The following is a 25,811-nucleotide window of genomic DNA, read 5'->3' as shown; positions in this document are numbered from 1 at the left end:
ATTCCTCTCCTCTTCATGGTCCTCACTATAGGTCGGACCTCACCTGGGGCTTCATCCCGCAGCACTTACTGGTGCATCCCAGTGTGGCCTGGACGGTGCCAGCCGATGCTGCTCACACTTGACTGATGTTTGAGAGGTGTTCTCCCTGCTCAGGGTTTCTTGTTTAATAAACAAGCAGCCTGCAAACAAATAAGTAACTTGGATACCTGACACCAAAGGGACTTGCAGTCACTGGGTGACGGGTGGCAGTGGGCACAAACTGCTGGCTTGTTTGAGCAGCAGGCCCTGTTCCTGGGAGAAACACCACCGCAGCGGCCTCTGCCCTGTGAGGAGCCAGCAAAGCCTTGAAAACCCCAGGGTGAGGGTAGTACCTGGTTCATCTGGGGACACAAGGTTCACCACCTCTGGAAGTGCAACTGAACTGACAAGAAGAGGGCCCCGTGCCAGCCTGGGGCGTTGCTTTTGATCAGCCATGGCGCAGTTCTTTATTTATTCCCTGCGAACCAACCAGCAGAGGCATTTAATCTCAGTGGAGACCAGCCAGGGCAGGCCAGAAGCTTATAAATTAACCAATTTGTACTTCCTTGCCCTGAAGTTGCGTCAGCCCCTGTCTGAAGAGCGTTTTAAACTTGCCTGGTTGTTGAAGCAACTGAGGGAAGCAACCTGCCTTCCCTCCTGCCATGCTCAGGGGGCTCAGCTAAGCAGGGGCTTTCGAGGGGCATGGGAAGGGCTTGTAGGTGAGGGCAACCTGTCCCAATGCCTGACTGCTCTTTCTGAGAAGAAATGTCTCCTAACTTCCAAGCTGAGCCTCCCCTGGCACAACTTAAGGCCATTCCCTCTACTCCTATCACTGGTTACAGATCCTGTCAGGAGCAGAAGAACGGGTACCACAGAAATCCCTCACTGAAGAGGCTCTGGGCCTCTCTGTACAGTGGGACTGCACCAACAGTGACCACTTCCAAAGCTTCCCTCTCACAACCTCCCAGCCTACACAACGTGGGAGAACACCCAGCACGTGCCGTGTGGGCTATGTGTGATGCAAACCCACCTGGGCCCTGGTGAAGAGCGCTTGGGGTTTGGGTCAGAGCTCACAAAGCTCAGCTTGTGCTTTGCTCTGGGTGGCTGCTGCAGCTCGATGGCCCAAGTTACGCAGGTTGTGCCTCCTTCAGCCAAGTCTCTGTGGCTGTAATCTCGTGGCAAAGAGCGTGGGTAGGATTTACCTTGGGAACGACGCACAGACAACTAAAAGGGAAGGAAGATGAGGCACAAACAGTGGGCAGAATAGCCCCTGGTACACATGTGGAAGACGGGTTGGGGCCTCACCTCAAAACCATCGTCAGGATCAGTGACTTAGATCCTGATGGCGGCAACCTGACACATCACGTTGGGGGGTGAGCGGTGCTGGTGTGCTCCGAGCTCACCAGGGCAGGGCTTTGGTTGCAGGGTGGCTCATCTCTGTTGAAACGGGAGCTGCTTTGAACTGGGGGTTCTTCCCAGGCTGTTTTTCTTCTTGCAGGAAATCCTGGGTGTCTAAAAATGAAATCGTTTTGCTCCAGGGAGATCACGGGGGCCTGGCCAGCAGCCAGGCACAGCTCTGCCTGTTCCTCTTCCCTTAGCCCGACGCGTTTCTGTACGCCATGAGGAGAGGGGAAGGCCTGCAGGTCTGCTCGACTTTTACTTTGCATCTCACCTGGAGGAGGCCAGCAATGCCTCGGCAAGCCCTGCTGCTGTCCCCGAATATAAACCCCCCTTTGTCGGGGGGAGGCCGATCTGCCCGAGCCGCATGATCAGCATCAGCTGACAGCGCTGGGCACGCACCCGGGGCGGGATAAGCAGTTAGCCGTGGGAGATCAGCTGCTGGGCCTGCCCCTCGACCAGCTCCGTTGTTCCTCGGGGGAAAAATGAGCGCCTGGCCCTCTCCTCTGCTCTGGAGCTTGGCCACGGCGTGTCTGACAGGTGAGGCCTCCTGGGGCTGGGTGACATGGTGACACACGGTGCCACCGTGACCACCGCGGGGCTTTGCCACCACAGGGTGGGCAGAGGGCAGAGCGAGAGGGAGGTGCTGGAAACGGCTTTAAAGATGCACAATGCTGAAAGCATAAATATAAAAACTTGCTTTTTTTAAAAAAAAAGAGGGGGGAGGGCTAGTTACTCTGCAAATTGAGGAGTTGCAGTGGCCTTTGCATGGCCTTACCTTAAACCCAGAGGAACAGGTTGCCCCAGCATGTTCACTTTCATGAGGTGTTTTTGGTAACTGGGACTCCTTAAGAGTCTGAATATTTTTGTAGTCGTGCCTTTGTCTGCTGCTTTCCTTGCTCTCCTCCTCCTGTACTGCTTTACTGTCAAATAACCGCGTTCTTATAACTGATGCTTTGGCAGTGTGGGATCCCCCAGAACTTGCTGTGCTTGGGGCTTCAGACCAGGTTTCTTGCAGGGCATGTCTGGCCACGTGAAACTTGGAAAATTCCTTGGGGCACGGTGCTGCCCCGCGACCTTCCCGTTCCTGCAGTCCGCCAGTGCTGTGGTCGGGGCTGGTGGGGGCCCACGGTCACCTGCCTTGTTGGGGCAGGAGCCCACCAGCTCTGCCACAACGGCTTGTGTTTCACAGAGCTCCTTGGCTCCTTCCCATCTGAGCACCAGGCAGCCCTTCTCTTGAAATTAAATTGGGGAAACTCACCGTTTCAGAAGCCAGTTATTCAGCTGTTGAATTCACCAAAGATTATCTTCACGTAGATAACTACGGCTTGGTTGCGTGTGGCTTGAAGGATTAGTTCCTCCCAAATAGCAGACTGTGCTGTTGTGCAAGGCTGGGAAGGAAAACTAAGGGGCTGTCCGTCCTATTTCTGCATTTTGTGAGTTCTCAGCCAGCGTCCATGCGCCTGCAGGTCAGCGAGGTTGCACGTCCAATAAATCAGGAAGGGCTAGCTCTGTCATCAAGGGTTCAGTAACCGTCCTTCCGTGACATCCTCAAGGTTTTTTGAATAAAACACCATGCCAAGTTGTCACAAAAAGATGTCCCTCGTGTACTTTTGTTGATTCAATATCTTAAAAAAAATTGTCTATAGAAAGCAGAATTGCTGTTCCCTGCTGTAAACATGTGGACACTGTAAGCGTGGCGAGAAAACTGTTTGGAGAGCTGAGCAGGTTGGTTGAATATTGCTTTTTTCATACCTGTGATGCTGTAACTGGTAAAACCAGACATTACCTTTTTTTTTTTTTTTGGTCTAGATGCTCAAAACTATTTTTTTTTCAGCATCACCACTTTTTTCTTCCGGAAGTTGTTTAAACAGCTTTATGAAGTGCTGGCCACTGAAGGCTATTGATGGCTACTGATGTTTTGTAATGATTATTAATTATTTAATATTATTTAATGATTACTCTAGTAACTGAATGAAAAGACAACTTTCACTAAAATAATCCATCTTAACAGTACCACCACTTAACAGCAGAGCCAACCAAACAGCGAAAGCTTATGAGAAAGTAACATTCAACTAAAATATCTAGCCTTTAAAAAACAAAACCAGAAGTGCTTTAGCTGTGTGCAATCCAAAATACTGAAATCCACTGCAGAGTCTCTGGCAGATGAGCGTTTGGGACAGGCTGCTGTGCAGGAGATCACGCTTTGTGGTCCTTCTGAGAACTTTTCCTGGGAGAACTTTATGGTGCCCTCGAACTACTCCTAGTGTTTACTTTGAGATTAGCTTAATAAAGATTTGGGCTGACTCGGCTCGCTGCCAGACAGGAGAAAAGAGAAGCAGACTGACTTCAGCCCTTAAGGCAGGGGAGGGGAATCGCCTGTCTCTGGTCAAAGCATGGCCAAGAGCTGCGTAGACCAGTGCTGGTGTCTCTTGGATGTTGATCTTGGACAAACAAGTAAGGAAAAAAAAAATCACCACTGTTAAATTCAGTGGTTCTGTTTTGGGAGATAGAGCCAGAAAACGTGGGCAGTGGCCCAGACAGCTGCCTTTCTCAGGAGTTGTAGGAAGACTGGGTCTTCTGAAATGTTGAGTACAAAGCGGTCAGTATACGCTTAGGAGGGAGCACTTTGAAGAGGTTGTTTCCTTGTGATCACAGCTTCATAAGGACTCTTTTATTCGCTGTCCTGTTTTTGCCATAGAAACCTAAGTGGTGTTGCTAGCCAGCTACATCTGCGTGTTGCTGTTTATGCTGGGGCAGTGCTAAGCACCAGTACCCACGGTGCCCAGCATCATGTGGGCAAACACAGCCCAAAGAGTGAGAAATCAAAGGTTTGAGGAGAAGAGCTCAAAGGAGTTGGCTTGGGAAGGACCTTGCAGCGACCCATGTGTCCACAACCCCCTGGTGACCACGTTGTCACCACTGTGTGGTGTGGCCCCTCCAAGCTCTTGTTCCTCACCTGCATCTTGCCGTCGGGTGTCAGCTGCGCTCTCTTGTCTCCATCAACCTCCTAAAGCAGCTTCTTAAAATAGTCTTTTTGTTTTCCCCGTGGAGGCCACCTGATTTCAGCAGCGCCCTTGCTGCGGTGGCTGAAGGAGCCCAAACCTTGTGTGATGGGGAGTGACAGTTCTGGGAACGCGCTGCTGGGCCCTGAGTCACCCTTTTGGTCCTGAAATAAAAACTGATGTAACTTACAGCTCTTATGTGACGCACTCCAGAAACAGCTTAATTGCCTGCTGAGTTTGATGCCTTATTATAATCGCTATTCCTGGCAATTTAACAAAACTTTTACTTTCAGAGCTACTTTTTTTTTCCCAACTGCCTCTAAGAGAGTGGCTGGACACGTCTGCGAACCTCTGTCTTCCAGTAATTAACAAGTGTTATTAAAAGAATGGAAGGAGTGTGTGTGCCCTTGAACTGCCTATACCACGTATTAGCACTTTGCCGTAAGAGGGCAGGTGAGAGGAAAAAAGCAAAGGGCAGCCATAGGTGCAGATTGATGCCTTACCAAAGTTGCATGTTTTCAGAAGCTGCTGTTATTCAGCGGAGGAAATCCCTGCCCTGAACTCCCGATCCAAGCTGATGTGAGTGCTGTGGTGGCATGAATGGGCTGGTTTTGTTTTGCTTTGTTTGCTTAGCACGGCACTGCTAAATGAAAACCGACCTGCTCCTTCCCTTTTGTTTAGCTTTATGGGTTTTTCCTCCGTTCTGAGACTGGAAAGCATCCATTTCCCATGGTCATGTGCTGAGAGATCGCTGTCATCAGCAGACACCAGTTCAGTCTATTATGGATTACAGCAAATAACTTGAACCGCAGTAATACCCCGGTTCTCTGAAAATTACGGCTTTTTCGCTAAGAATCACCACTGCTCTCACAGGGGAGGGATTCTGGACTCAAAGCAAGTCTCTGCCCACGGGCAGGTTCCCTTTGGGTTGCCAGATGCATCTCCAGAACAGCATAAAAGAAATCCCAAACCCATGCCTTTTCTTTCTTGATCCCTTTAACCAAGATGGGATGAAACAGGCAGCTACTTGACAAGCATCTTAAATCAGATTGCTGGGGGATCTCAGGGAGAGCTGTCTTCAGCGGCTGCCCCTAGCAAAACCAAATGTTTTGGGCAATTCTCACAACCCCTTATCTACGAGTGTCAGAGCACCTCAACGTGGGACTTGGATGATCTTATGGGTTTTTTCCAATCTCCGTGGTTCTAGGACTCTAACGCCCATGCTTGGTAAGTCTCTTGTGTGCTGGTGATGCTCAGACGCTGCCAGTGATGCTTCTATATTGCTCTGTAATGGAACATAGCAGAAGGCAGTTTCTGGACGTCAAACAGGGATTTGTGGGTTAAGCAATTATTAAAAACCTAATGGGAAGCCTACACATTAATGGGAGAACAGTAATTTCACCACTAATGATGTTCTTTTTCCTTTTCTTAGGTATTGCTTTAGGCCAGCTGACCACTACCCAAGTCCCTGTTTCATCAACCCCGGTGCCTCCCAGTGGCACCACGACCCATGCCTCCACACCCCCAGCTCCTGGTGGTGTTACAACCACCACAGACCTCGTCACGGCCACAGCTGTGCCATCGGCAGACCCTGGAACAACAACGCTCGCTCCGGCCCTGCCCACCACCCTGCCGGTGACCGCGCTCACCTCTGGGATCGTCACCACCTCTCACGCGTCCACCAGTGCCTCGGCCACCCCTCCAGATGTCACCACGTCTCCTGGAGATCCACCAACAGCTCCGTCCCTCACCACCTCTGTGCCCTCCAACTGCAGCAGAGTGAACGTGACGGCATGTGCCCCTTGCTCCCCAGGGACATTTCCCAGCGATGGTAAGAGTTTGTGCTTGCCCCAGCTCTCCTGTGCTAGGTGGAAAAGTGAGTGGTCAAGAGAGGTGAGAGCAGCACGTGGTGTTGGGGGCTTGGATGGGGAGCAGGCATGGGAGTGAACTTGTTGTATCTTTCTGAAGTTAAAGATGTGGACACGGCTGGCCTTGTGCTGTTGGTCTTCCCAGTGTTTCCCCAGCAGGATGGAGAAGTGGTGGGATTGCAACCACGAAGTGTAACACAAGGACAACCTCATTTACCAGCAGGAGGATGCTTTTTTTGACATGCAGGGCCAAATACAAGAAAAGTCTCAAACTTTTCTCAGACTCTCAAGTGGTTGAATGGGAATGAATCCCTACTACAGAAACAGCCTTTTCCCTTGGGCTTGAGAAACCACCCAGGCAACCTCTGTTGCAGTAAAGAGTGCATGACGTTACTTTATTCAGAAGTTCTTTACATGTTGCAAGGTGTTTGCTTTTTCAATGCCCCCCCACCCCCCCAAAAAATATATATATATTTAAAAAAAAAAGCAAAACAAACCCTAAAATGCAAGCCATGCACTTTTCCCACTGCTGGGCTCTTTCAAAGAGAGGACTGAGCAGACCTGATGCTCTAGGGTAAATCTGCAGAGGACAGGAGGCAATTCCCATCACCCTTGCGTGCAGGATGTGCCTCTGCAGGGCTTTGTCTTGCCCGTGCTTTATCCCTGCAGTGCCAAGGACTGGTTGCTGCAAGAAGTGGGATGGTGGATCTGACGTGTGCCGTTACAGCAAATCCCACACGACTGTTCTGCGTAGCTCAGATTTGTTTTGTGGAGCAAAGACTGCTGGAGCTTATGTCTGGTGGGAATACTGCCTTGCCTGTGCTCAAAGAAAAGCTGTTTCTACTTACGGCAGATTCTCTGCTCTCGGGGTTTTCTGCTTCAGTTCTGCTTCCCGCAAATGTAAATTTGTTAAGGAATCAAAAGGAAGTGTGTTTTTTCCTTTTTGTGTGGTGGTGGGAAACGAGGAAAACCCTCCTCTCCCCTCAAACCGAAAGAGGAAAAAGCAGTCTTGGTCTTCTCATCAGAAGTCCACGCTGACAGAATTGAGACCATTGTCTTATGTCTGTTCTCCTGATCACTAATGGAGCACAGCAGCATCACTAGCATTAATATTACCATTTTCTACCCCCTAAGATCGTCCTGCTGGAGGAGCTGGATCCAAACACATGCATTCATTGCCGTGCCCCGTGCTGACAAGCCCAGGGGCTGTACTGGGTGTTGCAGTTGAGTCTCACAGTCCTGATCCTCACCCCTCTGTCCCTTTCAGACGCCTGGAGCTGCTCGTGCTGCACGGGGGGCTCGTGCACGGACGCCGGTGCCTGCGTTCCCTGCCCGGTGGGGCACTACCAGCCCGCGTGGGGACAGCAGAGGTGCCTGCCGTGTCCGCGGGGACACTATGCCAAGTAGGTGACCCAGGGTGGTCGACGAGGCTGGTGGCATGGAGTGGGCGCCTCCTCCCTCAAAACCCTTCCCAGCCTGCCAAAACTCTTCCCGTGGGCTATGGGAAAGGGCTGCGGGGGTTGTTTCCCAGTGGCCCCGCTTAGTGCTGCTAAAGCTTTCTTACCAGGAGCCTCTGGTGGTGGTGTGCTTGTGCGGAGGGCTTCTCGGTGTCCAGCTCTCTGGTGGCCCCTCATGTTTCAGAAGCGTTAGGGGGAATGGAGGTCTGCCATGAGTTAGGGACAACGTCTGGGACTTAGGTGGGGGGATCTTTAGCACGGACGTGGTGCTTTTCTCTTGGGTGCCTCAGGCAAACAGCTTCATTCCTGTGCTTTGCACAACTCCTTCCTCACACTACGTTTCCCTTCCTCCAAGGGATCATGTAACAGGCCTGGGGCCTGGCCCTCTGCTGCGGCCTGGCCCGGCCTGCGGCCACTTCTAGCCCCTCGGGGGTACAGGCGGCCTGCAGGGAGCGGATCTGTCCCAGGCCTTTGGAAAGGTGGCTGAAAGGAGGAGGGGAAGAGCAGGGAGGGAGCCGTGGCAGCCCCAGTGGCATTGCTTCCAGTTTTTGTGGTACTGGGAGTTCTCCCACTGTCCCCAGGCCGCAAGCGGCTCTGGCTGACACAGAGCCCTGTACTGGTTTGGTTTAAGCCAAGTATTTGCTTCCTTTTTTTCCTCCACAAATCTTGCTCAGCCCTGAGGTTTCCAAAGGGATTAAAGAGCATGTCCTTGTTTTCCTCCAAAGCATCCCCGGGTACGTTAACAAATTCTTAAGCCCACATGCTCGTTGTTGGGGATTTGGCTCTATCTGTGATGCATGCACCAGATTTCCTCCTTCTCTGCCTTTTCCATTTTCCTTCCCGTCCTCCTGATTAGGGAAGCTGAGGCGATTCCAGATAAGAAAGGGTTAAGAATGAAACTATTAAAGGAGAACAGAACATTAGGTGTAGGGCAGGAAGCAGATGTACGGACAATGTATCTCAAAATAGGACATACGGGCAATATATCTCGAACAAGACATTGGAATCCAAGATAAGAAATAATGAGCAGAAGATTCGAAGAAAAAACAGTCCTTGCGGTTAGGAAGAAAGCTAATTCAGCAGAATCCTGACCAAGGGTGAAAAGTACACTGTGAGGAAGACTTATGGCCTTCCTCTCTGAGACCACCGACCACAGCTCGACGACCCCTGCCCAAGACCACTGAGAGGATCTGCGCAGGCGCAGGACACAAAAAACTGATTAGCATGAGAAGCGAGAGTAGGCGGGGTTAGATAATGAATATGTATAGGCGTTAATAAAATATTAATCACTGTAATGTATAAATTTGGGACGGCTTTTCACTTCGGGATGCACGATAGGCGGAAAGATCCCCCGTGCATCCGGCGCCGTCAATAAAGAATAAATCACTTAAAGAAATTGGATTTATGATCTTTGAATCAATCTGGCGACCCAGATGGGACTTCTTCTCTGTCGGACCGCAGGACCCGCTGGGAACAGGACTCCCTAGGGTACCCCCGGGATTTCCCGGAGGGACTCCTCGACTCAACGGATCACTGCGGAGGCAGACACGGACCCCATCATTGTAAGTGATTATATTCTTTATTTTGGTTTATTTGGTTGACCGGTCAATTGGGGTCGTCTGTAAGTCAGAAAGTAAAAGTTTTCTGCAGGACGGCATTCGGTTTTTTGGAAAGCACTCAGTTGCTGTTGGGAAACAAGTAACCTTTGCATGCGAGGTTGGTATTACGTTGTGTTTAAATGTGGAACTTGACCTTGGCTATTGTCTTTGGGATTTTGATTATACTCTTTATAACGTTACTAGGATCTTGGTGTTATTGTGGAAAGCTGCCGGCTTGTATTGTGTAACAAGAAACATTCTGAACTGTAACATGGGGGGGCAGCAGAGTAGTGGGATTCCAAAGAAAAGCCCGTTGGGATGTATCTTGAGTCATTGGAAAGATATAGGGGGATCCCCCGGTGGAACTGAAAATAAGAAAATGTTGATAAAATATTGTAATCAATGGTGGCCACTTTATAAGTTGGATTGTGAGGAAAAATGGCCACTGAATGGAACCTTAAATTATAATACTTTACTACAGTTAATGTTGTTTCTAAGGAGAGAAGGAAAGTGGGATGAGGTGTCATACGCAGATATGTTTTTCACTTTGAGAAACCACCCGGAATGGCAGAAGGAGTGTGGAATTAACTTAGCCCCACAGGATCCTTTGATCCTGGCAATAGAAAAGGATATGAAGAAGGAAGGGGCAGGAAAAATGAAAAGATGTTGTTCGGCGTGCAGTATCGGGCAGAGATGTTTGAAATTGAATGAGTCAGAGGAGAGAATGGAGGATTATGTCCTCCCACCCCAGATAACAGAACGAGACGTGGGGGCGAGCTCAGGAAACGGCAGAATAGATAAGAAAAATGAGAGTTGGGGGAATGGAGACTTTACCCCAATCACGGCTCGAACCCGAAGTAAGGTCGGGCCCATTATTCAAGCCCCGTTACGACAGGCTATGGGGGCTAACGGACCAGCTCGGATAAAAGTACCTTTCACAACTGCTGAGTTAGATTCATGGAAGGAAGCTGTGAAAGGATACCGGGATGATCCAGAATCAGTGGCCCGGAGGTTTGAGCTGATTGTAAAGAATTTAGATCCCGATTGGAAAGATATAGAGATAATGCTGGCAGCATTATCGGAAACTGGAAAAGCAACTGGTAATTAAGAATGCACAAACTCAAGTACAGACCCAGGTAACGTCAGGAGTTTTACCTGGAACTGTGGAGGTATATGTGCCCAGAGTGGACCCAAACTGGGACTATAATGATGAGGGTGATTATAGGTTATTAAAAAGATATCAGGAATGGATTAGGATCGCCTTGGAAAGTGCGATACCAAAGTCTGTAAACTGGTCTAGGTTATATACCATAAAACAGGGGCAAACTGAGACCCCGTCAGAATTTCTCGATCGACTAAGGACAGCAATGCAAAAATTTACAACGATAGACCCCTCTTCTGAGGAAGGTAAAGTCCAGCTAGTATCATTGTTCTTGGGTCAGTCTGCGGACGATATAAGGCGGAAGCTTCAGAAAATGAAGGAGCCGGATGTGAGAGATTTAGAAAGGCTGGTGGAAGAGGCATGGAGGGTATTTAGGAATCGAGAAGGGAATGAGAAACAAAGGCTGGGTAGGGCTATTGCTGCGGCAACTGTTGCGGCCTTACAGAGGCAAGAAGAACCTTTTCGGGGAAAAGGAAGAGGGAATGGGATAAGGGGAAGGTCAGTAAAGCCTCCCCTGAGACCGAATCAGTGTGCATATTGTAGGGAAGTGGGTCATTGGAGAAGGGAATGTCCGAAACAACGGGAGAAGAACAGGTTGATGGTAGCTAGTGTATCTCCCGACCAATGAAGTGGACCGGGGGATTCTACCCTAGCAGATCCGCTGGTTAAAATTAAGCTAGGGAAATCAGGACAGGAAGTGGAGTTTTTAATTGACACAGGAGTGACTTATTCTGTGTTAAACCAGAAATTGATACCAGAGGATGAGGATTTTGTGACGGTGATAGGAGCTACAGGCCAGCACGAGAAAGCCTTTTTCCTAAGGCCTTTAAAATATAAGTTAGGGAAACAGATGGGAATACATAGGTTTTTATATTTACCAGGATCCCCGAAGTCTTTGCTGGGGTGAGATTTACTAGAACAATTAGAAGCGGAAATTGTCTTTGAAAAAGGGAAGGTGGGGTTAAAGGTGAGAGAAGAAAAGCTGATAACCGCGCTAAGCTTAACGCTGATACAAGCAGACCCCATCGGTAAAGTACCTTCGGAGATTTTAGACCAAGTTTACCCAGGAGTCTGGGCTACTGACATCCCTGGGCGAGCCAAAAATGCAGCCCCGATAGTGGTGAGATTAAAGCCAGGGGAAAGGCCAGTTAAGATTAAGCAATATCCCCTAAGATTAGAAGACAGGAAAGGAATTAAGGGGATAGTGGATAAGTTTTTAAAACATGGACTGCTGGTTGAGTGTGAATCTGAATATAATACTCCTATACTACCAATTAAGAAGCCAGATGGGAAGAACTATAGATTAGTGCAGGATTTAAGAGCTATAAATAAGATCACTGAAGATATACACCCTGTGGTAGCCAACCCGTACACATTACTGACTAAATTAAAAGATAATTTAGTTTGGTTTACCGTACTGGATTTAAAAGATGCCTTCTTCTGCCTGACTTTAGCCCCAGAAAGTCAGAAGCTTTTTGCTTTTGAATGGGAAAATCCAGACTCAGGACGAAAGGCTCAATTGACCTGGACCGTATTGCCGCAGGGATTCAAAAACAGCCCCACGATTTTTGGGAATCAACTAGCAAAAGAGCTTGAGGTTTGGGAGGCCCCAAACACCGAAGGAGTTCTGCTGCAATACGTTGATGACCTTTTGATAGCCACTGAGAATAGGAGCAGCTGCATGCAATGGACGATAAGTCTCCTTAATTTTCTGGGTTTGAATGGGTATCGAGTCTCTCAACAGAAGGCTCAGCTGATTCAGTCACGTGTAACTTACTTGGGGTTTGAGATTTCAGGGGGACAAAGGGATTTAGGAACAGAACGGAAAGAAACTATCTGCCGTACCCCAGAACCACAGACCATTAAGGAATTACGAACTTTTCTAGGGATGACAGGTTGGTGCCGTCTATGGATTAATAATTATGGACTAATTGTAAAACCCCTATATGACCTCATCAAGAATAACCAATCAAAATTGGTCTGGATGGGGGAAGCACGGGCTGCCTTTAAGAAGCTTAAATTGGAGTTAATGCGAGCACCAGCTTTGGGTCTACCGGACTTGTCTAAACCCTTTTGGTTGTACTCCTATGAGAGACAAGGGATGGCTCTGGGGGTGCTGGCACAGAAGCTGGGCCCCTACAGGAGAGCTGTGGCCTACTTCTCTAAACAACTGGATGAAGTAAGTAAAGGTTGGCCGGGTTGCCTTCGAGCGGTGGCCGCTGTCATCATGAATATACAGGAGGCTCAGAAGTTCACTATGGGACAGAAGATAACCGTGCTGGTATCACACACTGTCTCGGCAGTCTTGGAGCAGAAAGGGGCACACTGGTTATCCCCTCAAAGATTTTTAAAATACCAAGCAATACTGGTGGAGCAAGATGACGTAGAAATTGTGGTTACTAACATTGTGAACCCAGCTTCTTTCCTTAGTAACGCTCCTGACGAGCCAGTGGTCCACGATTGTATCGAAACTATGGAAACTGTGTATTCTAGCCGACCAGATCTCAAGGAGGAGCCCTTGGAAGACGCGGACGAATCATGGTATACTGATGGAAGCAGCTTTGTGAAACAAGGACAACGCAAAGCAGGGTATGCGGTGACGACCACTCAACAGGTAATTGAGTCGAAACCATTACCCCCTGGGACGTCTGCTCAGAAAGCAGAAATAATTGCCCTTACGTGGGCATTGGAACTAGCAGCAGGAAAGAAAGTAAATATCTGGACAGACTCTAAGTATGCATTTGGTGTGGTGCATGCACATGGGGCTATCTGGAAGGAACGAGGATTATTAACGGCCCAAGGAAAACAAATAAAATATGCTGAGGAGATTTTGAAGTTGTTGGAAGCGGTAAAGCACCCAGAGAAGGTGGCTGTTATACATTGCCGGGGACACCAAAAAGGAACCGCTGACTTCGAGGTAGGGAACCGATTGGCTGACCAAGAAGCAAAAAGGGTGGCCGGATTGGCTGAGGCAGAAGCGCTCACTTTAATACCAGACGGTAAAATACAAACTTTAGGTGAAGGACAGGAACCTAGGTACACACAGGAAGATCAAAAGTTAATTGGGGACCTGGGAGGAAAAGCAAGGAGTGATGGATGGGTATACCTGAAAGATAATAGGGTTGTACTACCCTCTAATTTAATATGGCCTATGGTCATGGCAGAACATAATAAGACTCACTGGGGAGCAGACACCTTATATAAAAATCTGAGTCGAGTCTTGGTGGGAAGAAATCTGTATACTACGGTAAAACAAGTAACCCAGCAATGCAGTATTTGTTTGCATCATAACCCTAATACAGAAAATAGGGTAAAGTTCGGAATAATCAGTAAAGGAAACTATCCAGGACAACAATGGCAGATAGATTTTTCAGAACTGCCAAGAAAAGGGGGGTATCGATACTTGTTGGTTTTGACAGATACTTTTTCCGGGTGGCCGGAGGCTTTTCCCTGTCGAACCAACAAGGCAAGAGAAGTGGTTAAGGTTTTACTGAATGAGATAATACCGCGTTTCGGAATTCCGGCAGCAATGTCCTCGGATAGAGGCTCTCATTTTTGTGCGCAAATAGTTCAAGAAGTAAGTAAGGTCTTAGGGGTAGACTGGCAACTCCATACCCCTTACAGACCACAGGCAAGCGGACAAGTGGAAAAGATGAATCATCTAATCAAACAACAAATAGCCAAAATAGGACAAGAGACTAATTTATCATGGCCTCAGTCTCTCCCTTTGGCTTTACTTAGAATTAGAGTAAAACCACGGACAAAGGAAAATCTAAGCTCTTTTGAAATATTATACGGAAGACCCTATCAGTTTTTGTTCAGCGGGGAGGACCTGACGCAACTGGGGTCGGGATACTTGTATAATTATTTAATAGGACTCCAAAAACAGTTGGATCAAATATCTAAAGTTGTCTCAGGAACCAGGGCTAGAGGGCTGGACCAACCAATCCACCCCTTTAAACCTGGGGATTATGTGTATGTAAAAGCATTTGCAGGTCGCCCTTTGGAAGAAAAGTGGACGGGACCATACCAGGTGCTGCTGACAACACATACCGCCATCAAGATTAAGGAGCAAACGGCCTGGATCCATTATTCGAGAGTGAAGAAAGCTCCAAAAGCCCCCTGGAAAGTAACGCTGGGTGACGGTGAACTGAAACTAAAGTTCAGTCAAGCAAAATGAAGACACTATGGTCAGGAGTATTTAGTAATGTAGTTAGCAGAAATTTAGTTAACAGAATTGTTTTATTTCTGTGGCTTATAGTTGTAATTGTGATTCAAGAATTGGAAGGTGCTTCTATGATGATAGAGAATGGTGGGTGGCCTTGGTCTGAAGCCGTAACCACGGAGGATAAGAACATTAATGGAAAGTTAGCAGTTGTGGTTATTTGGCGAACAAATGGTGATCATTTACATGCATTATCAGAATGGCAAAATTTAGGGGAAGGGTGGATACACCAAAGAACTGTAGGGGACGAAATTGAAATAGGGTGCCGAATGATTAATGGAACAGCCCACGAGAAAGCAACGGGGATTTTAGTAAAACCGACTTCCAAAAGTGGCCAACAAGAAGGTTGTATCCGCCCAGGTAAATTAGATTGTTGGTATAATTTTATATTAACACAGACTGTAGCAGTTAACTGTTTTTGGACTAATAGTGGTCAAAAGCTCGAGATCAAGGAAGGCGAGAGCCTCATGATAAATTTTACAATATATGCTATACTTCCTACGACAGTGAGACCCCCTATTGCACTTCCTTCCCCTACAACCTATGCCCAAGCCCCAGTCAAGCTGGAACCCAAAATTTATGAAACAGGCCCATATGTAGTAAGGAACACAGGCCAACAACAATTGTTATTTAATCCAGAATGGTCTCTCAAGCGTGTTGAATTGCTAATACAAATTAACATCTCAGCAGTTCAACCAGCCTGTTCTCCTTTCCTGAAGACATCATTAGAAGGCTGGACAATATGGTCACAAAAGCAAGTACACCTCAGGGGCAGAACACAAAGAGACTTAACTGGAATGCTAGGAACAGGATTAGGAGTTTTAAGTTAACTTCATGGTTACCCAACTTTCAATAGTTAGAACAAGTTTTTAATGATCTGGTTATGTTATTGGTAGTAGGAATATTTGTATGTATGTCACTGCGATACTGCTAATGATAAGGGCATGCAATGCAAAAGAATTTGCATGGGGAAAAGAAAAGGGGGGATTGATTAGGGAAGCTGAGGCGATTCCAGATAAGAAAGGGTTAAGAATGAAACTATTAAAGGAGAACAGAACATTAGGTGTAGGGCAGGAAGCAGATGTACGGACAATGTATCTCAAAATAGGACATACGGGCAATATATCTCGAACAAGACATTGGAATCCAAGATAAGAAATAATGAGCAGAAGATTCGAAGAAAAAACAGTCCTTGCGGTTAGGAAGAAAGCTAATTCAGCAGAATCCTGACCAAGGGTGAAAAGTACACTGTGAGGAAGACTTATGGCCTTCCTCTCTGAGACCACCGACCACAGCTCGACGACCCCTGCCCAAGACCACTGAGAGGATCTGCGCAGGCGCAGGACACAAAAAACTGATTAGCATGAGAAGCGAGAGTAGGCGGGGTTAGATAATGAATATGTATAGGCGTTAATAAAATATTAATCACTGTAATGTATAAATTTGGGACGGCTTTTCACTTCGGGATGCACGATAGGCGGAAAGATCCCCCGTGCATCCGGCGCCGTCAATAAAGAATAAATCACTTAAAGAAATTGGATTTATGATCTTTGAATCACTCCCGGAGGCCTTGATGTGTTATATCCCTGTTCCCACAGTCCCTGTTGTTTAAGGTCAGGACTCCCACACACCGGTGCTTGTGGTTGAGCTCCCTTTTCGACTCTGTGACCTCTCAGCAGTGGAGCAGCTCCTCTTAAAACAGACAATGGGAGCTGAACACCATCAAGCACCTTCCCAATTCAGACCAACCTGCCTGGAGTGTGGATTTGAGCCTGACTCTAAACCCTTTTTTTTTTTTTAAAGCCTGGCTAAAATTTATATTTCAAGGCCCAGAACTCAGAATCAGAACCTTTCCCTACAGGTGGTATAAAGATATTTCCGTATAGCTAGTATTAATAATAGTTGATTTTTTTATCCCTGGACCCTTACCATTCAGGCAATTTCAGGTTGTTATTTTTCTGCCTGAACTCCCTCATTGAAATTTCCCTACTTCTAGACTTGTTAGTGGGGAAAAAAAGAGCCGTGCTCCACTGTTTCAAGCAGAGAGGAGCCCCAATGAGTGAAAATCATGCTAACCTCTGCTCGGTTCCCCCCAGCGCCACGAGGAGCACCGCGTGCTCCCCCTGCCCGCCCGGCCATTACGCGAACGAGTCTGGGGCTGCAGCCTGCAGAGCGTGCCAGAAAGGTAAAGTTTGGGTTTGGTTCGTATTCAGCCCAGATGAGCTCGCATCAGGCTGTGCAAGGCTCTTTTGTGGGGCCAGATGCAATTACCAGGTAACTTAAAAGCACTGAAGAATAAACAGGTTATTTTGTTCAGGCCAAAAATAGAATAGCAGATCTCGTCTCGTACTGTTATCGATGTTTTTATTAAAAAGGAAAAAAAAACAGGTCTCAGACCAAGTCATGTTCCTGTTTTCAACAAGCTAATACTAATACTGCAAGGAAAGCCTATTCCTGAAAGCCAGGAAATAAATTTTATGAAATTTGGTTATAGCACAAGGGGCAAGGGGGAGTCAAGAAAGGAAAGCGTTTCTCCTATTTTCAACAGAAAAAAATAGTCTAAAACATTGCGATGTGGTGTTCGTTCTTTTTTTTGTTGTTGTTTTTTTGTTCTGTTTTGTTTTGTTAGGCTGTCTCCTGCAGTTTGAATATTAAATGTGACACTCCCCTTACCTCCCAGACATCACAAGCTGGGTTTTCAGCAAGCTCCTTTTAGTACCTGGACGTATGCAACACGAGCCTGGTACAGCATGTTCGCAGACAGCGTGACAACACGTTCAGAAGGGGCCAGCATTTACTTATGCAAAAGCCTAATTAACACATGCAGCGCAGCAGCTATTCGGTATACAAATTAAGAGCTCCTTCTACATGCACAAGTGGTTTCTTGAAAATCCGTGCACAAAACTTCTCATCTCACACCTCAATCTTGGCTATCATTTGGGGAGTTTGGGAGGAAAAAAGCGTTTTAGGCAGCAGTTGGAGACTGTCATTGGTGACAATGGTGCAGTATGTCACTGCCTTCACTTGGCAAATTGTTCAGTGTGCTAGACCACAGGAGGAGTCCATGAACGTGGCCCCCATATCATGCAGTTGTCGGTTTTAAAAGATGCATTTTCCTTGCAGGGTGAGGGAGGAGGCTTTGCTTTCTTCCTGCTCATCTGTAGCCCACAGAACTTGTTTCTGTGCCTCCTGTCCTCCTCCCTACCGTGCTGGGGGGAGTCCATTTCACAGAATCACAGAATGGCTTGGGTTGGAAGGGACTTCAAAGCCCATTCAGTTTCCACCCCCCTGCCATGGGCAAGGACACCTCCCACCAGCCCAGGCTGCCCAAAGCCCCATCCAGCCTGGCCTTGGGCGCCCCCAGGGATGGGGCATCCACAGCTTCTCTGGGCAGCCTGTGTCAGGGCCTCACCGCCCTCATTTCTTTGTGTGTAATGTGGAGATGAGCAACTGTCTGACAATGTGGGGACAGGGATGGTGGAGGAAAGATCCTGAAAACTTGCTGTGTCTTCTCTTCCAGGTTATTTTAACTCCCAGCAAAATGCAGCTTTTTGTCTGCCTTGCCTGCCTGGATCATTTTGCAAGTAAGAAATCCCTGCATGACCTTGGGGACTGGGAGCGGTGGCATATCTGGTAGCAGCCACTGAGCTCTGAAAGCCAAAGTGCTGGCCAGAGGGGCATCCCCGTGGCTCCCAGCTGGTACTGAGCAGTGGTGAGAGAGGGGTTGTATGATGGGGGGAACATCCTGACAGCTGTGTTACCCAGAGTGAAGAACGAGTGGGCTTGTGTGTCCTGGGATCAGTTGGGTGCAGGTTTTGTAGCAAAAGCGGATGAGCCCATGTCACCTTGTGCTCACTTGTCCCATGTGCCGCAGCAGATCTTGGCTGAACTTTGAGTAAATTCCCACAGGAATGGACTCTGGGGCTTATGTAGCTGCACGGTGGGTCTGTTGCTCCTAAATCCCTTCAGCACCCATCGAGCAGCTCCACCCGAGTTTGCTAGGGAGCAGCAACAGCTGGGACGCCGAGTTCTGACTTGTCTCATGCAAACAAGCAACCAAGGAGAAGACAGAAATGCCATCATGTGCCCGACCCTAATTAGACATACGGGGGAAACCACATTGGAGAGAGAACCACAGCTGCCTACAGAATGGCAAAAGCTGGTAGCCAGAGAACTCAGCCCCTGGCTGCATGTTCATATAAACGCAGGTGTCGGTGGGTCGGCTTGATCTCAAAGCGCTGGTCATATGGTGTTGTCTTGCTCCATTCCTCTCCCCAGCACCTCCAGCTGCACGGCATGTCTGGCCTGTCCCGGTGGGCACGAGGCTCTGCGTGAGGCAGCCGAGGCGTGCGCGCCGTGCCAGGCAGGTGGGTAGCGCGGTGGAGGGCTGCGGTCACAGGTGGTGAACAACTTTGGTGCATTGCATGGCTTTGGGCAGTGCAAGGAAGCAGGTCGTGCGTGACTTCAGCAGCAGAAGGGAGGATTTCTTCCCAAAACTTTTGTCCTTTGACCCAGAGGGCATTTCTCCCTGCCATCATGAGTGCCCCAGCTGATGTCTGTGGAGCAAAGAGCTGCTGCTGCAGCGATGGAAAGGTGCTGGGGGGGGGGGGGGGGGGGGGGGGGGTGTCTTTTTTTTGGCCCTTGCTGGTGTGCCAGGATGTGCTGTGCCAAATCTTCCTGCTCCCGTGGTTAATGCTGGGCTGCAGAGCGCTGCTGCCAGCCTGCACCATGGAGGGAGCACCGGGGATGCTGCAGTCACAGACGCTTTAATCATGCAAAGCAGCATTAATCGCTCTGAGACCCGTGACTTTCCTGACCTGTCATTCCCTCAGAGCTTAGGAAACTGAGCTGTGTGTTGAACTCTGCTTGGCAAGTTTCAAACAGCTGCAAAAGGTGTTTGAATCCCAAATTAGAGGGGATGAAATGCTGCTGACCTCCAGCTCCAACCTTCCCTCTGCTTTAAAGCTGCAGCTCAACGCTGAACCCAGCTCCCACCGTACTCCTACTAAAACGTACTGCTTCCAGATCTGAAACCAGGTGTCATTTGGTCCCTTTCCCTGCATTTATTCTCCCTTCCCTGCCCCTTTGCCACCCAGCAAGGACCAAAGTCCAGGCTCAGCTTTTGTCATGCACATCAAGTATTTCATGCTCTTTCTCCTCGTGGCTTTGAAAGCAAACTCATCCATATGCAATTTGCAAAGGCCCCAGGGTCTAGTCCCAGATCTTAATTTTGTGCTTGTTTGCTACTTAGGTATGTTCAAAGGTCCCGGTGACACCGCGTGCAAGCTCTGCGAGCCAGGAGAATACCAATTGCTGCAGGGCCAGGAGAGCTGTGACCTGTGCCCAGAGAACCACTACTGCCCCGTGAGTCTCTTTTGGCAGCCTGGCTTAACAAATACAAATGTCCTGTGACGAGCTAATGCACTTTTAATTAACACCGTTATTAGCTGAGCCTATTTCCTTTTCTTAAATACAGATAGAGCCCTGACAGAGGGAGCCGGTTGCAATTATGACACCAGGAGCCTGGCTTTGTTCCACCCTTGGAGCTGCCTGGCCTCGGTGGGCTGTCAGGGGACAGTCAGAGGATGGGGTATCCATTAACTAGGCTGTTTGGCCTCTGGACTGGCTGTATAATGTCACCTTCTCTCTTCACCCTACTCTAAGTAACACCACAGGGCCTGGCAGGCTGAGATGAATGACAGCAGGTTCATTTTTTATTTTTTATTCCCAGTGCTGAAGTGCACCACCCATTCACACTCACCGTCAATACCAGTCAGGATGGTGTTGGTGTCTCCCAGCTGTTTGCAGCACTGCCTGCTGGTGGGGAGGGGGCAGCCCTTGCCCCAACCCCCTTGGTATCAGCACAGCCCGCAGCCCACACACACAAAAGCCCGTAGGCACCACAGCTGACACCCCTTTGGTGGACAGAGGGGTGCAGTCACCTGCTAGGCAGGCACACAGGTGGCTCCACCTCAGCTCCCGAGGGCAAGGAGAGGAGAAGCAGCAGCACCACCAGCACCTGATGCTGGTGATGCTGCAGTTTCAGGTGGCTGGCTGCTCGTTCTGCCTCTGCCCCAGTTTGTGTCCACCAAGGGCTCCATGTGGGAGCTCGAGTCACTTCTAGTCTCCCTTCTGAGACAGCAGGGCAGTGAGTACCTTATAAAGCAGGTTTTCACAGCGTGCCCCAGGCCCAGAAGCTCTCATCGTGTTGTGCATGGGGGCAGAGGCAATGCTTACCCTACTGCTGCTTTCCCTGCTGGCCGCTGCTGCTAAGGAACTTGCTTTTTCTCTTGGTTAGAGCCCGGACGTGAAACCAACCAAGTGCCCTCCCGATGCCTTCTGCCCCGCGGGCAGCACAGAGCCGCAGTACTGCATGGAGGCCTTCCTCTACAAGGTGGGCAGCTCCTGCCAGCTGGCGCCGCTGGCCATCGTCCTCCTGGCCCTTCTCTCCGCAGGTGAGCATTGTCTCCTCTGGCCTCGGGTTGTGCCAGCAATAGGCTCTGGGTGGTGTGTGTTACAGTTCCTGAAACCTGGGTTTCTAGTAAAGGTCTTTCTGTGGTTGCTCATCCCTTTGAAAGGAAGCAGTGAGCTGGTGTGCCTTCTGTTGCCATCAAAAGTAGCTGCGGAGCTCAAAGCCATCCCACTGCCCCATATTCCTTAATTTCCCCATAGCCTTATAGCACAGTGACCTACGGTGTCACAAATATGAAGTCAGTGCTGGAACCAGACTGCAGTAACGTGGTGAACAGGCTGAATGTGGTTTAAATGCATGAGCCACCCTTTAACACGGGCTTCTCACCCTGCACAACTTCTCATTTTCATGTACTGCTCTCTATGCAAATGGTAGTCCTTTCCCCGTTTGTAAGCAGGGATATTGCTGAATATTAAGTAGGGATGTACAGCTAGTGAGATAAGGAATGTTTGTTGTTTGTCCTTGGGAAGCAGCAGTGCGTAGAGCCTCCAAAACAGGAATATTTTGGCTGCCCCGACGTAGGAAAATGGATGATTTCCTCCCATGTACGAGACTTCAGGTTTCCTAAAAGCATCCCCTCTGCTCCTGTGGTATTTTTCCAGTCAAAGACCATCCATTCAGTGCAGTGACTGGGGGAAGCAGGCAGTGGCATGGAAAACAGGCACCTGCTGTAATTAGCTCGTTCGAGGGGAGCCAGGCAGGAAGCCAGCAGGTGGATGAGTGCTCCATGAGGGAGCTACACCAGGAATGTTTGTCCCACAATGATGAGTAGGCATTTGCAATCTTAACAAAGGGAAAAAATAAGAGTTGTGTAGTTTTAAATCAATTGTTACCTCTGATTAAACTTTCCCCCAAACTTTGTGATGCAAATTGAACAACTGTTACTGATTGTGAAAAGATCAAGCAGAGCAAGCTGGAAGAGGGATGTTTAAGCTGAGGCTGATCTGTGTGCAGGGACGTGAAAAGAAATCCCCATGTTAAATGCTGCTTCCTCTACCAGCTTTTTTGCCACGGTGTTTTCATCGCCTCCTGGTAGCCTACGGCATGAAAGCCACCTACCCCTGAGTTTCTGTGCTTGAAGCCCAACAGTTATGTGCCTTCTGAACACACATCCTCCAGTGTGGCTCACTGCTGTTAAAAGGCAGAGGAGAGATCAAGCAGATGCATTACACCCTGCTACGAACAAAAAAGAGCAGAGCTTCAACAACAAAGCAGCATTAGCTGCTCCTATCAAAGTCCTCTCTTGGCACATGAGGACTACATGGATATAAGGAGGAGAAAATCGCTTTACTATGCAGGGACACTGCCCAGGGGCTGTGGGGGCTCCGTGGGGATCTCCAGGAGCCGCCTGGCCTGGGGCTGGGCCCCCTGCTCGGGGTGGCCCTGCTGGGGCAGGGCTCGGAGCAGAAGGCCCCAGAGGTCCCTGCCAGCCTTGGCCATCCTGTGAGCCTGTGAAAAGGGCAGCAGAGGCCTGAGGAGCTATGGGGCTCCTCCCCAGTAGGAGTGGACGAGGGTCCTTCTCAGCTGGGACTTGGAACCACACGACAGCTCCCGCACCTCGGGAGCCTGGATTCTGCTGTGCCAGGCTACGGTCCAAAAATCTGCCCAGACAGATGCCATCTGAAGCAAGTATTAATTAGAAAAAGTAGATTAAAATGAAACACATGAAAAGCCTACCCATGCAGGAACAATGTCCAATTAACCAGAGTTTCTGACAAACGAGGCTGAGGGTCACAGAACAACATTCCTTAGTCAAGTCCTGCATGGCAAAGTGTTTGCTAAGAATAGGGGCAAAAGAAACAGCCCAGGCTCGAACCTGCGAGCATTTCACGGCTGGGCTAACAGATCAATTGTTTACAGTGAGCTTGTCTGCTCACACAACCTAAATTTGGATGTATTTGTCTGGACATATTGCATCACAGCGACAGATTTGTGCTCTTCTGTTAAGATCAGTTTTCCTTGATTATGCTTATGCCAGAAACAAACAAAAAAAATGTCACAGTACTTGAGATTTGCCAATTATTTCCATGTCTATGCCCAACCTAAAAGTAATTTTTTCTGACAGTCCTGATCTCAGTCTAGACTCAAAGTTAATCTAGGTCAGTTACTTCTTATGCTTCATTATAAGCACTGCACGGAGCAAATGCATCTCTCAACAAGGTCTTTCAGAGGGGTGGCACAAGTGCAACAAGTCTGCATTGATAGGATGCCAGGTGGGTAATGACAGTGCCACAGAGCAGAGAGTAATGAGGAATAGAAAAACAAGTAACAGTTATTTCATTAAAACCCGCTGCCATTCTCTGTGGCTTTCAGAGTAAAGCTGAAATGCTAAAGCTGAGTTGTTACAGCTAGCCAAATCTTTTTTGTGCCCAAGCATAGGAGGAGAAAAAACTTCATTTACTGTAAGATAATACAGCAGTCAGAAAACACTAGAACAAAGCTCACCTGACACTTTTCTCTTCTCATCTGAAAATTAACCATAATTATGTTCCAGGTGGAATCCTTACCATCTTTGTGATAATACTGAAAAGGAGGCATGACTCTAGCAAGAACTCTTTGAAGTCCCTGCTGCTACCAAGAAACTCGGGGTGGCACACAACCTACGGCGTGATGGAGCACACAGAGCCGGTGTATGCTGGCTGGTAGCGGAGGAATTGCTAATGGCAAGCACGTGTCTGCATATGTGAAAATGTTTAACAATCACCAACCCATTTCTATATAGCCAAAATAAGTGCAGAGAAATACAAATCAAATAATTTTCAGCTGTGACTACTTGTGCTAATCAGTTCAGCTGAGTGATGTTTGAAAACAGGCTGAACAGCACAAGTCTCCCCCTTTAATTCTGGGTTTCACTTACAAAGTTTTCTCCTTTTCTTTAGAGAGGAGAAAGCCAAACTCCACCTTTCAGCAGTCAGCTCAACAACCTGAGCAAAGACTGACTGCTCCAGTTATCAAGGTTTCCACAGCACAATTGTTTCCCCATAAGCAGGAACTAAGATGAATGTATTCCTTTAAAGAATATGCACATGTATTTACTTATTTACCTTTCTCAAAACTTTACCATTACTTTAAGGAAGGACAAAATTAGGAAAAGGATCCCAAAGCTTTCCCCTTCCTCTCAGCTGTGGGAAAACACATGCAACAGAACTAATGGTTGATTCCTGGACAAATACACCCCTTCTGTTTCCTGCTGCAGTTTCTAATGCAGCGCTTCATCTTACAGAAGCAATGACAAACTTTGGGCAAACCTCACAGAAATTTTCTTTCTTAGCCAAGCCACACAGGTAAGACATGAAACTGCACAAAGTCCTTTGGGGTGCAACTCCTGACACCAAACTGTCTCTGGTGCAGGCAGCCCAAGTGACCATCCCAGCTGGCTACACAAATGTGATTTGTATTTTACAGCAACAATTCAAAGTCTTGTAGGTGTTGTGTGGCTGGCTACCTCTTCTCTTTTTAAAACTGGTGTCTGCTGTATTTTCCCTATTATGTTCTTTCTCATTACATTTTGCGTTCTGCACCTTGTCCTCATTGCCATTTGATCTCTGCAGCCCAGCAGGCAGTCAGAAACGCCCATCAGCTGTAATGGGGTCAGCTTCAACAGCTCCCTTCTCCCCTTGTTGCCTCCCTTCTCCTAGAGTGAAATTCATTCACAGACCAGGTGCACTGCAAAACCCTGCACCGAACAGCCAGCTGTGACATGCCGTGCTTCATCAGCTCTGAGAGCCCCAGTAAAAGCAGTACTTACTATTAAAAGAGCAAGGCTTTGAAATGAGTGTGCGTGGAGGTGGCAGCAGGTGTTACTTCTCACTTCAGTCTTTTCCCTGGGCTAAGGCAGCAGCAGTCAGCTGAAGGAACGCAGCTGGCAGGGGGTTAAGTGGCTGCTGCCCTCCCCTGCTCATTCTCCTCACCCCAGGGGAGGTTCCTGTGCTTTTTAATAAAAAGAAAAAAAAATCACTTCTCTGCTCTCTTTTGGCTATGTCAGATGAGTAAATGAACTGGAAGAGAGGTGTCATTCTTTGTGGGCAGCAGGAATGCAGACAGCAACCCTGTCACCTGGATCAGCAGGGACAGTATCTCTAAACCATACACCAAGCTCAATCCCATCCCACCTCGTTATCCTTCCCCTGAGGATTGCCCAAGCCCCTTTCTGCCCTAGAACCATCCCTCAACCTCGTTTTTGTCCACCTGCTCCCAAGACCCATTTCTCAATGAAGAGAGAGAAATGGTTACTCTTGGTTACCTCCTGTCTTCACTCTTCAGCCCCTTCTCCTGCTCTCCTCCTCACTCCCAGCTACTTGCTTGAAATCCGATCTCCCTCAGGGCTTCCCCAGCTCTAGGAAATGGCAGCAGTGACCACCTGGGTCTCCCCCATGATGGGGTCTCCTCCTCATGGCTTATGTGCTGTGGTCCACAGGGGCTGCGGGATATGATGCCTACAACCCTCTTCTGTTCTCCAGCCCCAAGAGCTCGGGGATGGGGTGCGCATGGCCATCAGGGCTTTCCCCAGGAGCAACAAAAGGGTGCAGATGTGATAGCACAGTACCAGGTTATCTCAGCAGAACAGTAATCCAAAGCACGCTTTTTGGTGTGCTCCTAAAGACAGAC

At 48.5% G+C, this 25,811-nt stretch overlaps 1 protein-coding gene across 1 annotated transcript; it reads left to right on the top strand.

Annotated features, from left to right (window-relative positions):
• Positions 1–1,293: 1,293 nt before the first annotated feature.
• LOC106033328 (multiple epidermal growth factor-like domains protein 9) lies at positions 1,294–25,160 on the top strand. Its single transcript, XM_066995595.1, has 9 exons — positions 1,294–1,956; positions 5,854–6,252; positions 7,557–7,692; positions 16,828–16,916; positions 18,252–18,315; positions 19,010–19,098; positions 19,983–20,095; positions 21,030–21,186; positions 23,698–25,160. The coding sequence occupies exons 1-9, from the start codon at positions 1,902–1,904 to the stop codon at positions 23,847–23,849; spliced, it is 1,254 nt and encodes a 417-aa protein (XP_066851696.1). The 5' UTR covers positions 1,294–1,901; the 3' UTR covers positions 23,850–25,160.
• The last annotated feature ends 651 nt before the right edge of the window (positions 25,161–25,811 follow it).

The sequence above is a fragment of the Anser cygnoides genome, chromosome 4 (genome assembly GCF_040182565.1).
Source record: "Anser cygnoides isolate HZ-2024a breed goose chromosome 4, Taihu_goose_T2T_genome, whole genome shotgun sequence".
In the NCBI taxonomy this organism is placed as follows: domain Eukaryota; kingdom Metazoa; phylum Chordata; class Aves; order Anseriformes; family Anatidae; genus Anser; species Anser cygnoides.
This window is presented reverse-complemented; position numbering and strand designations above follow the sequence as displayed.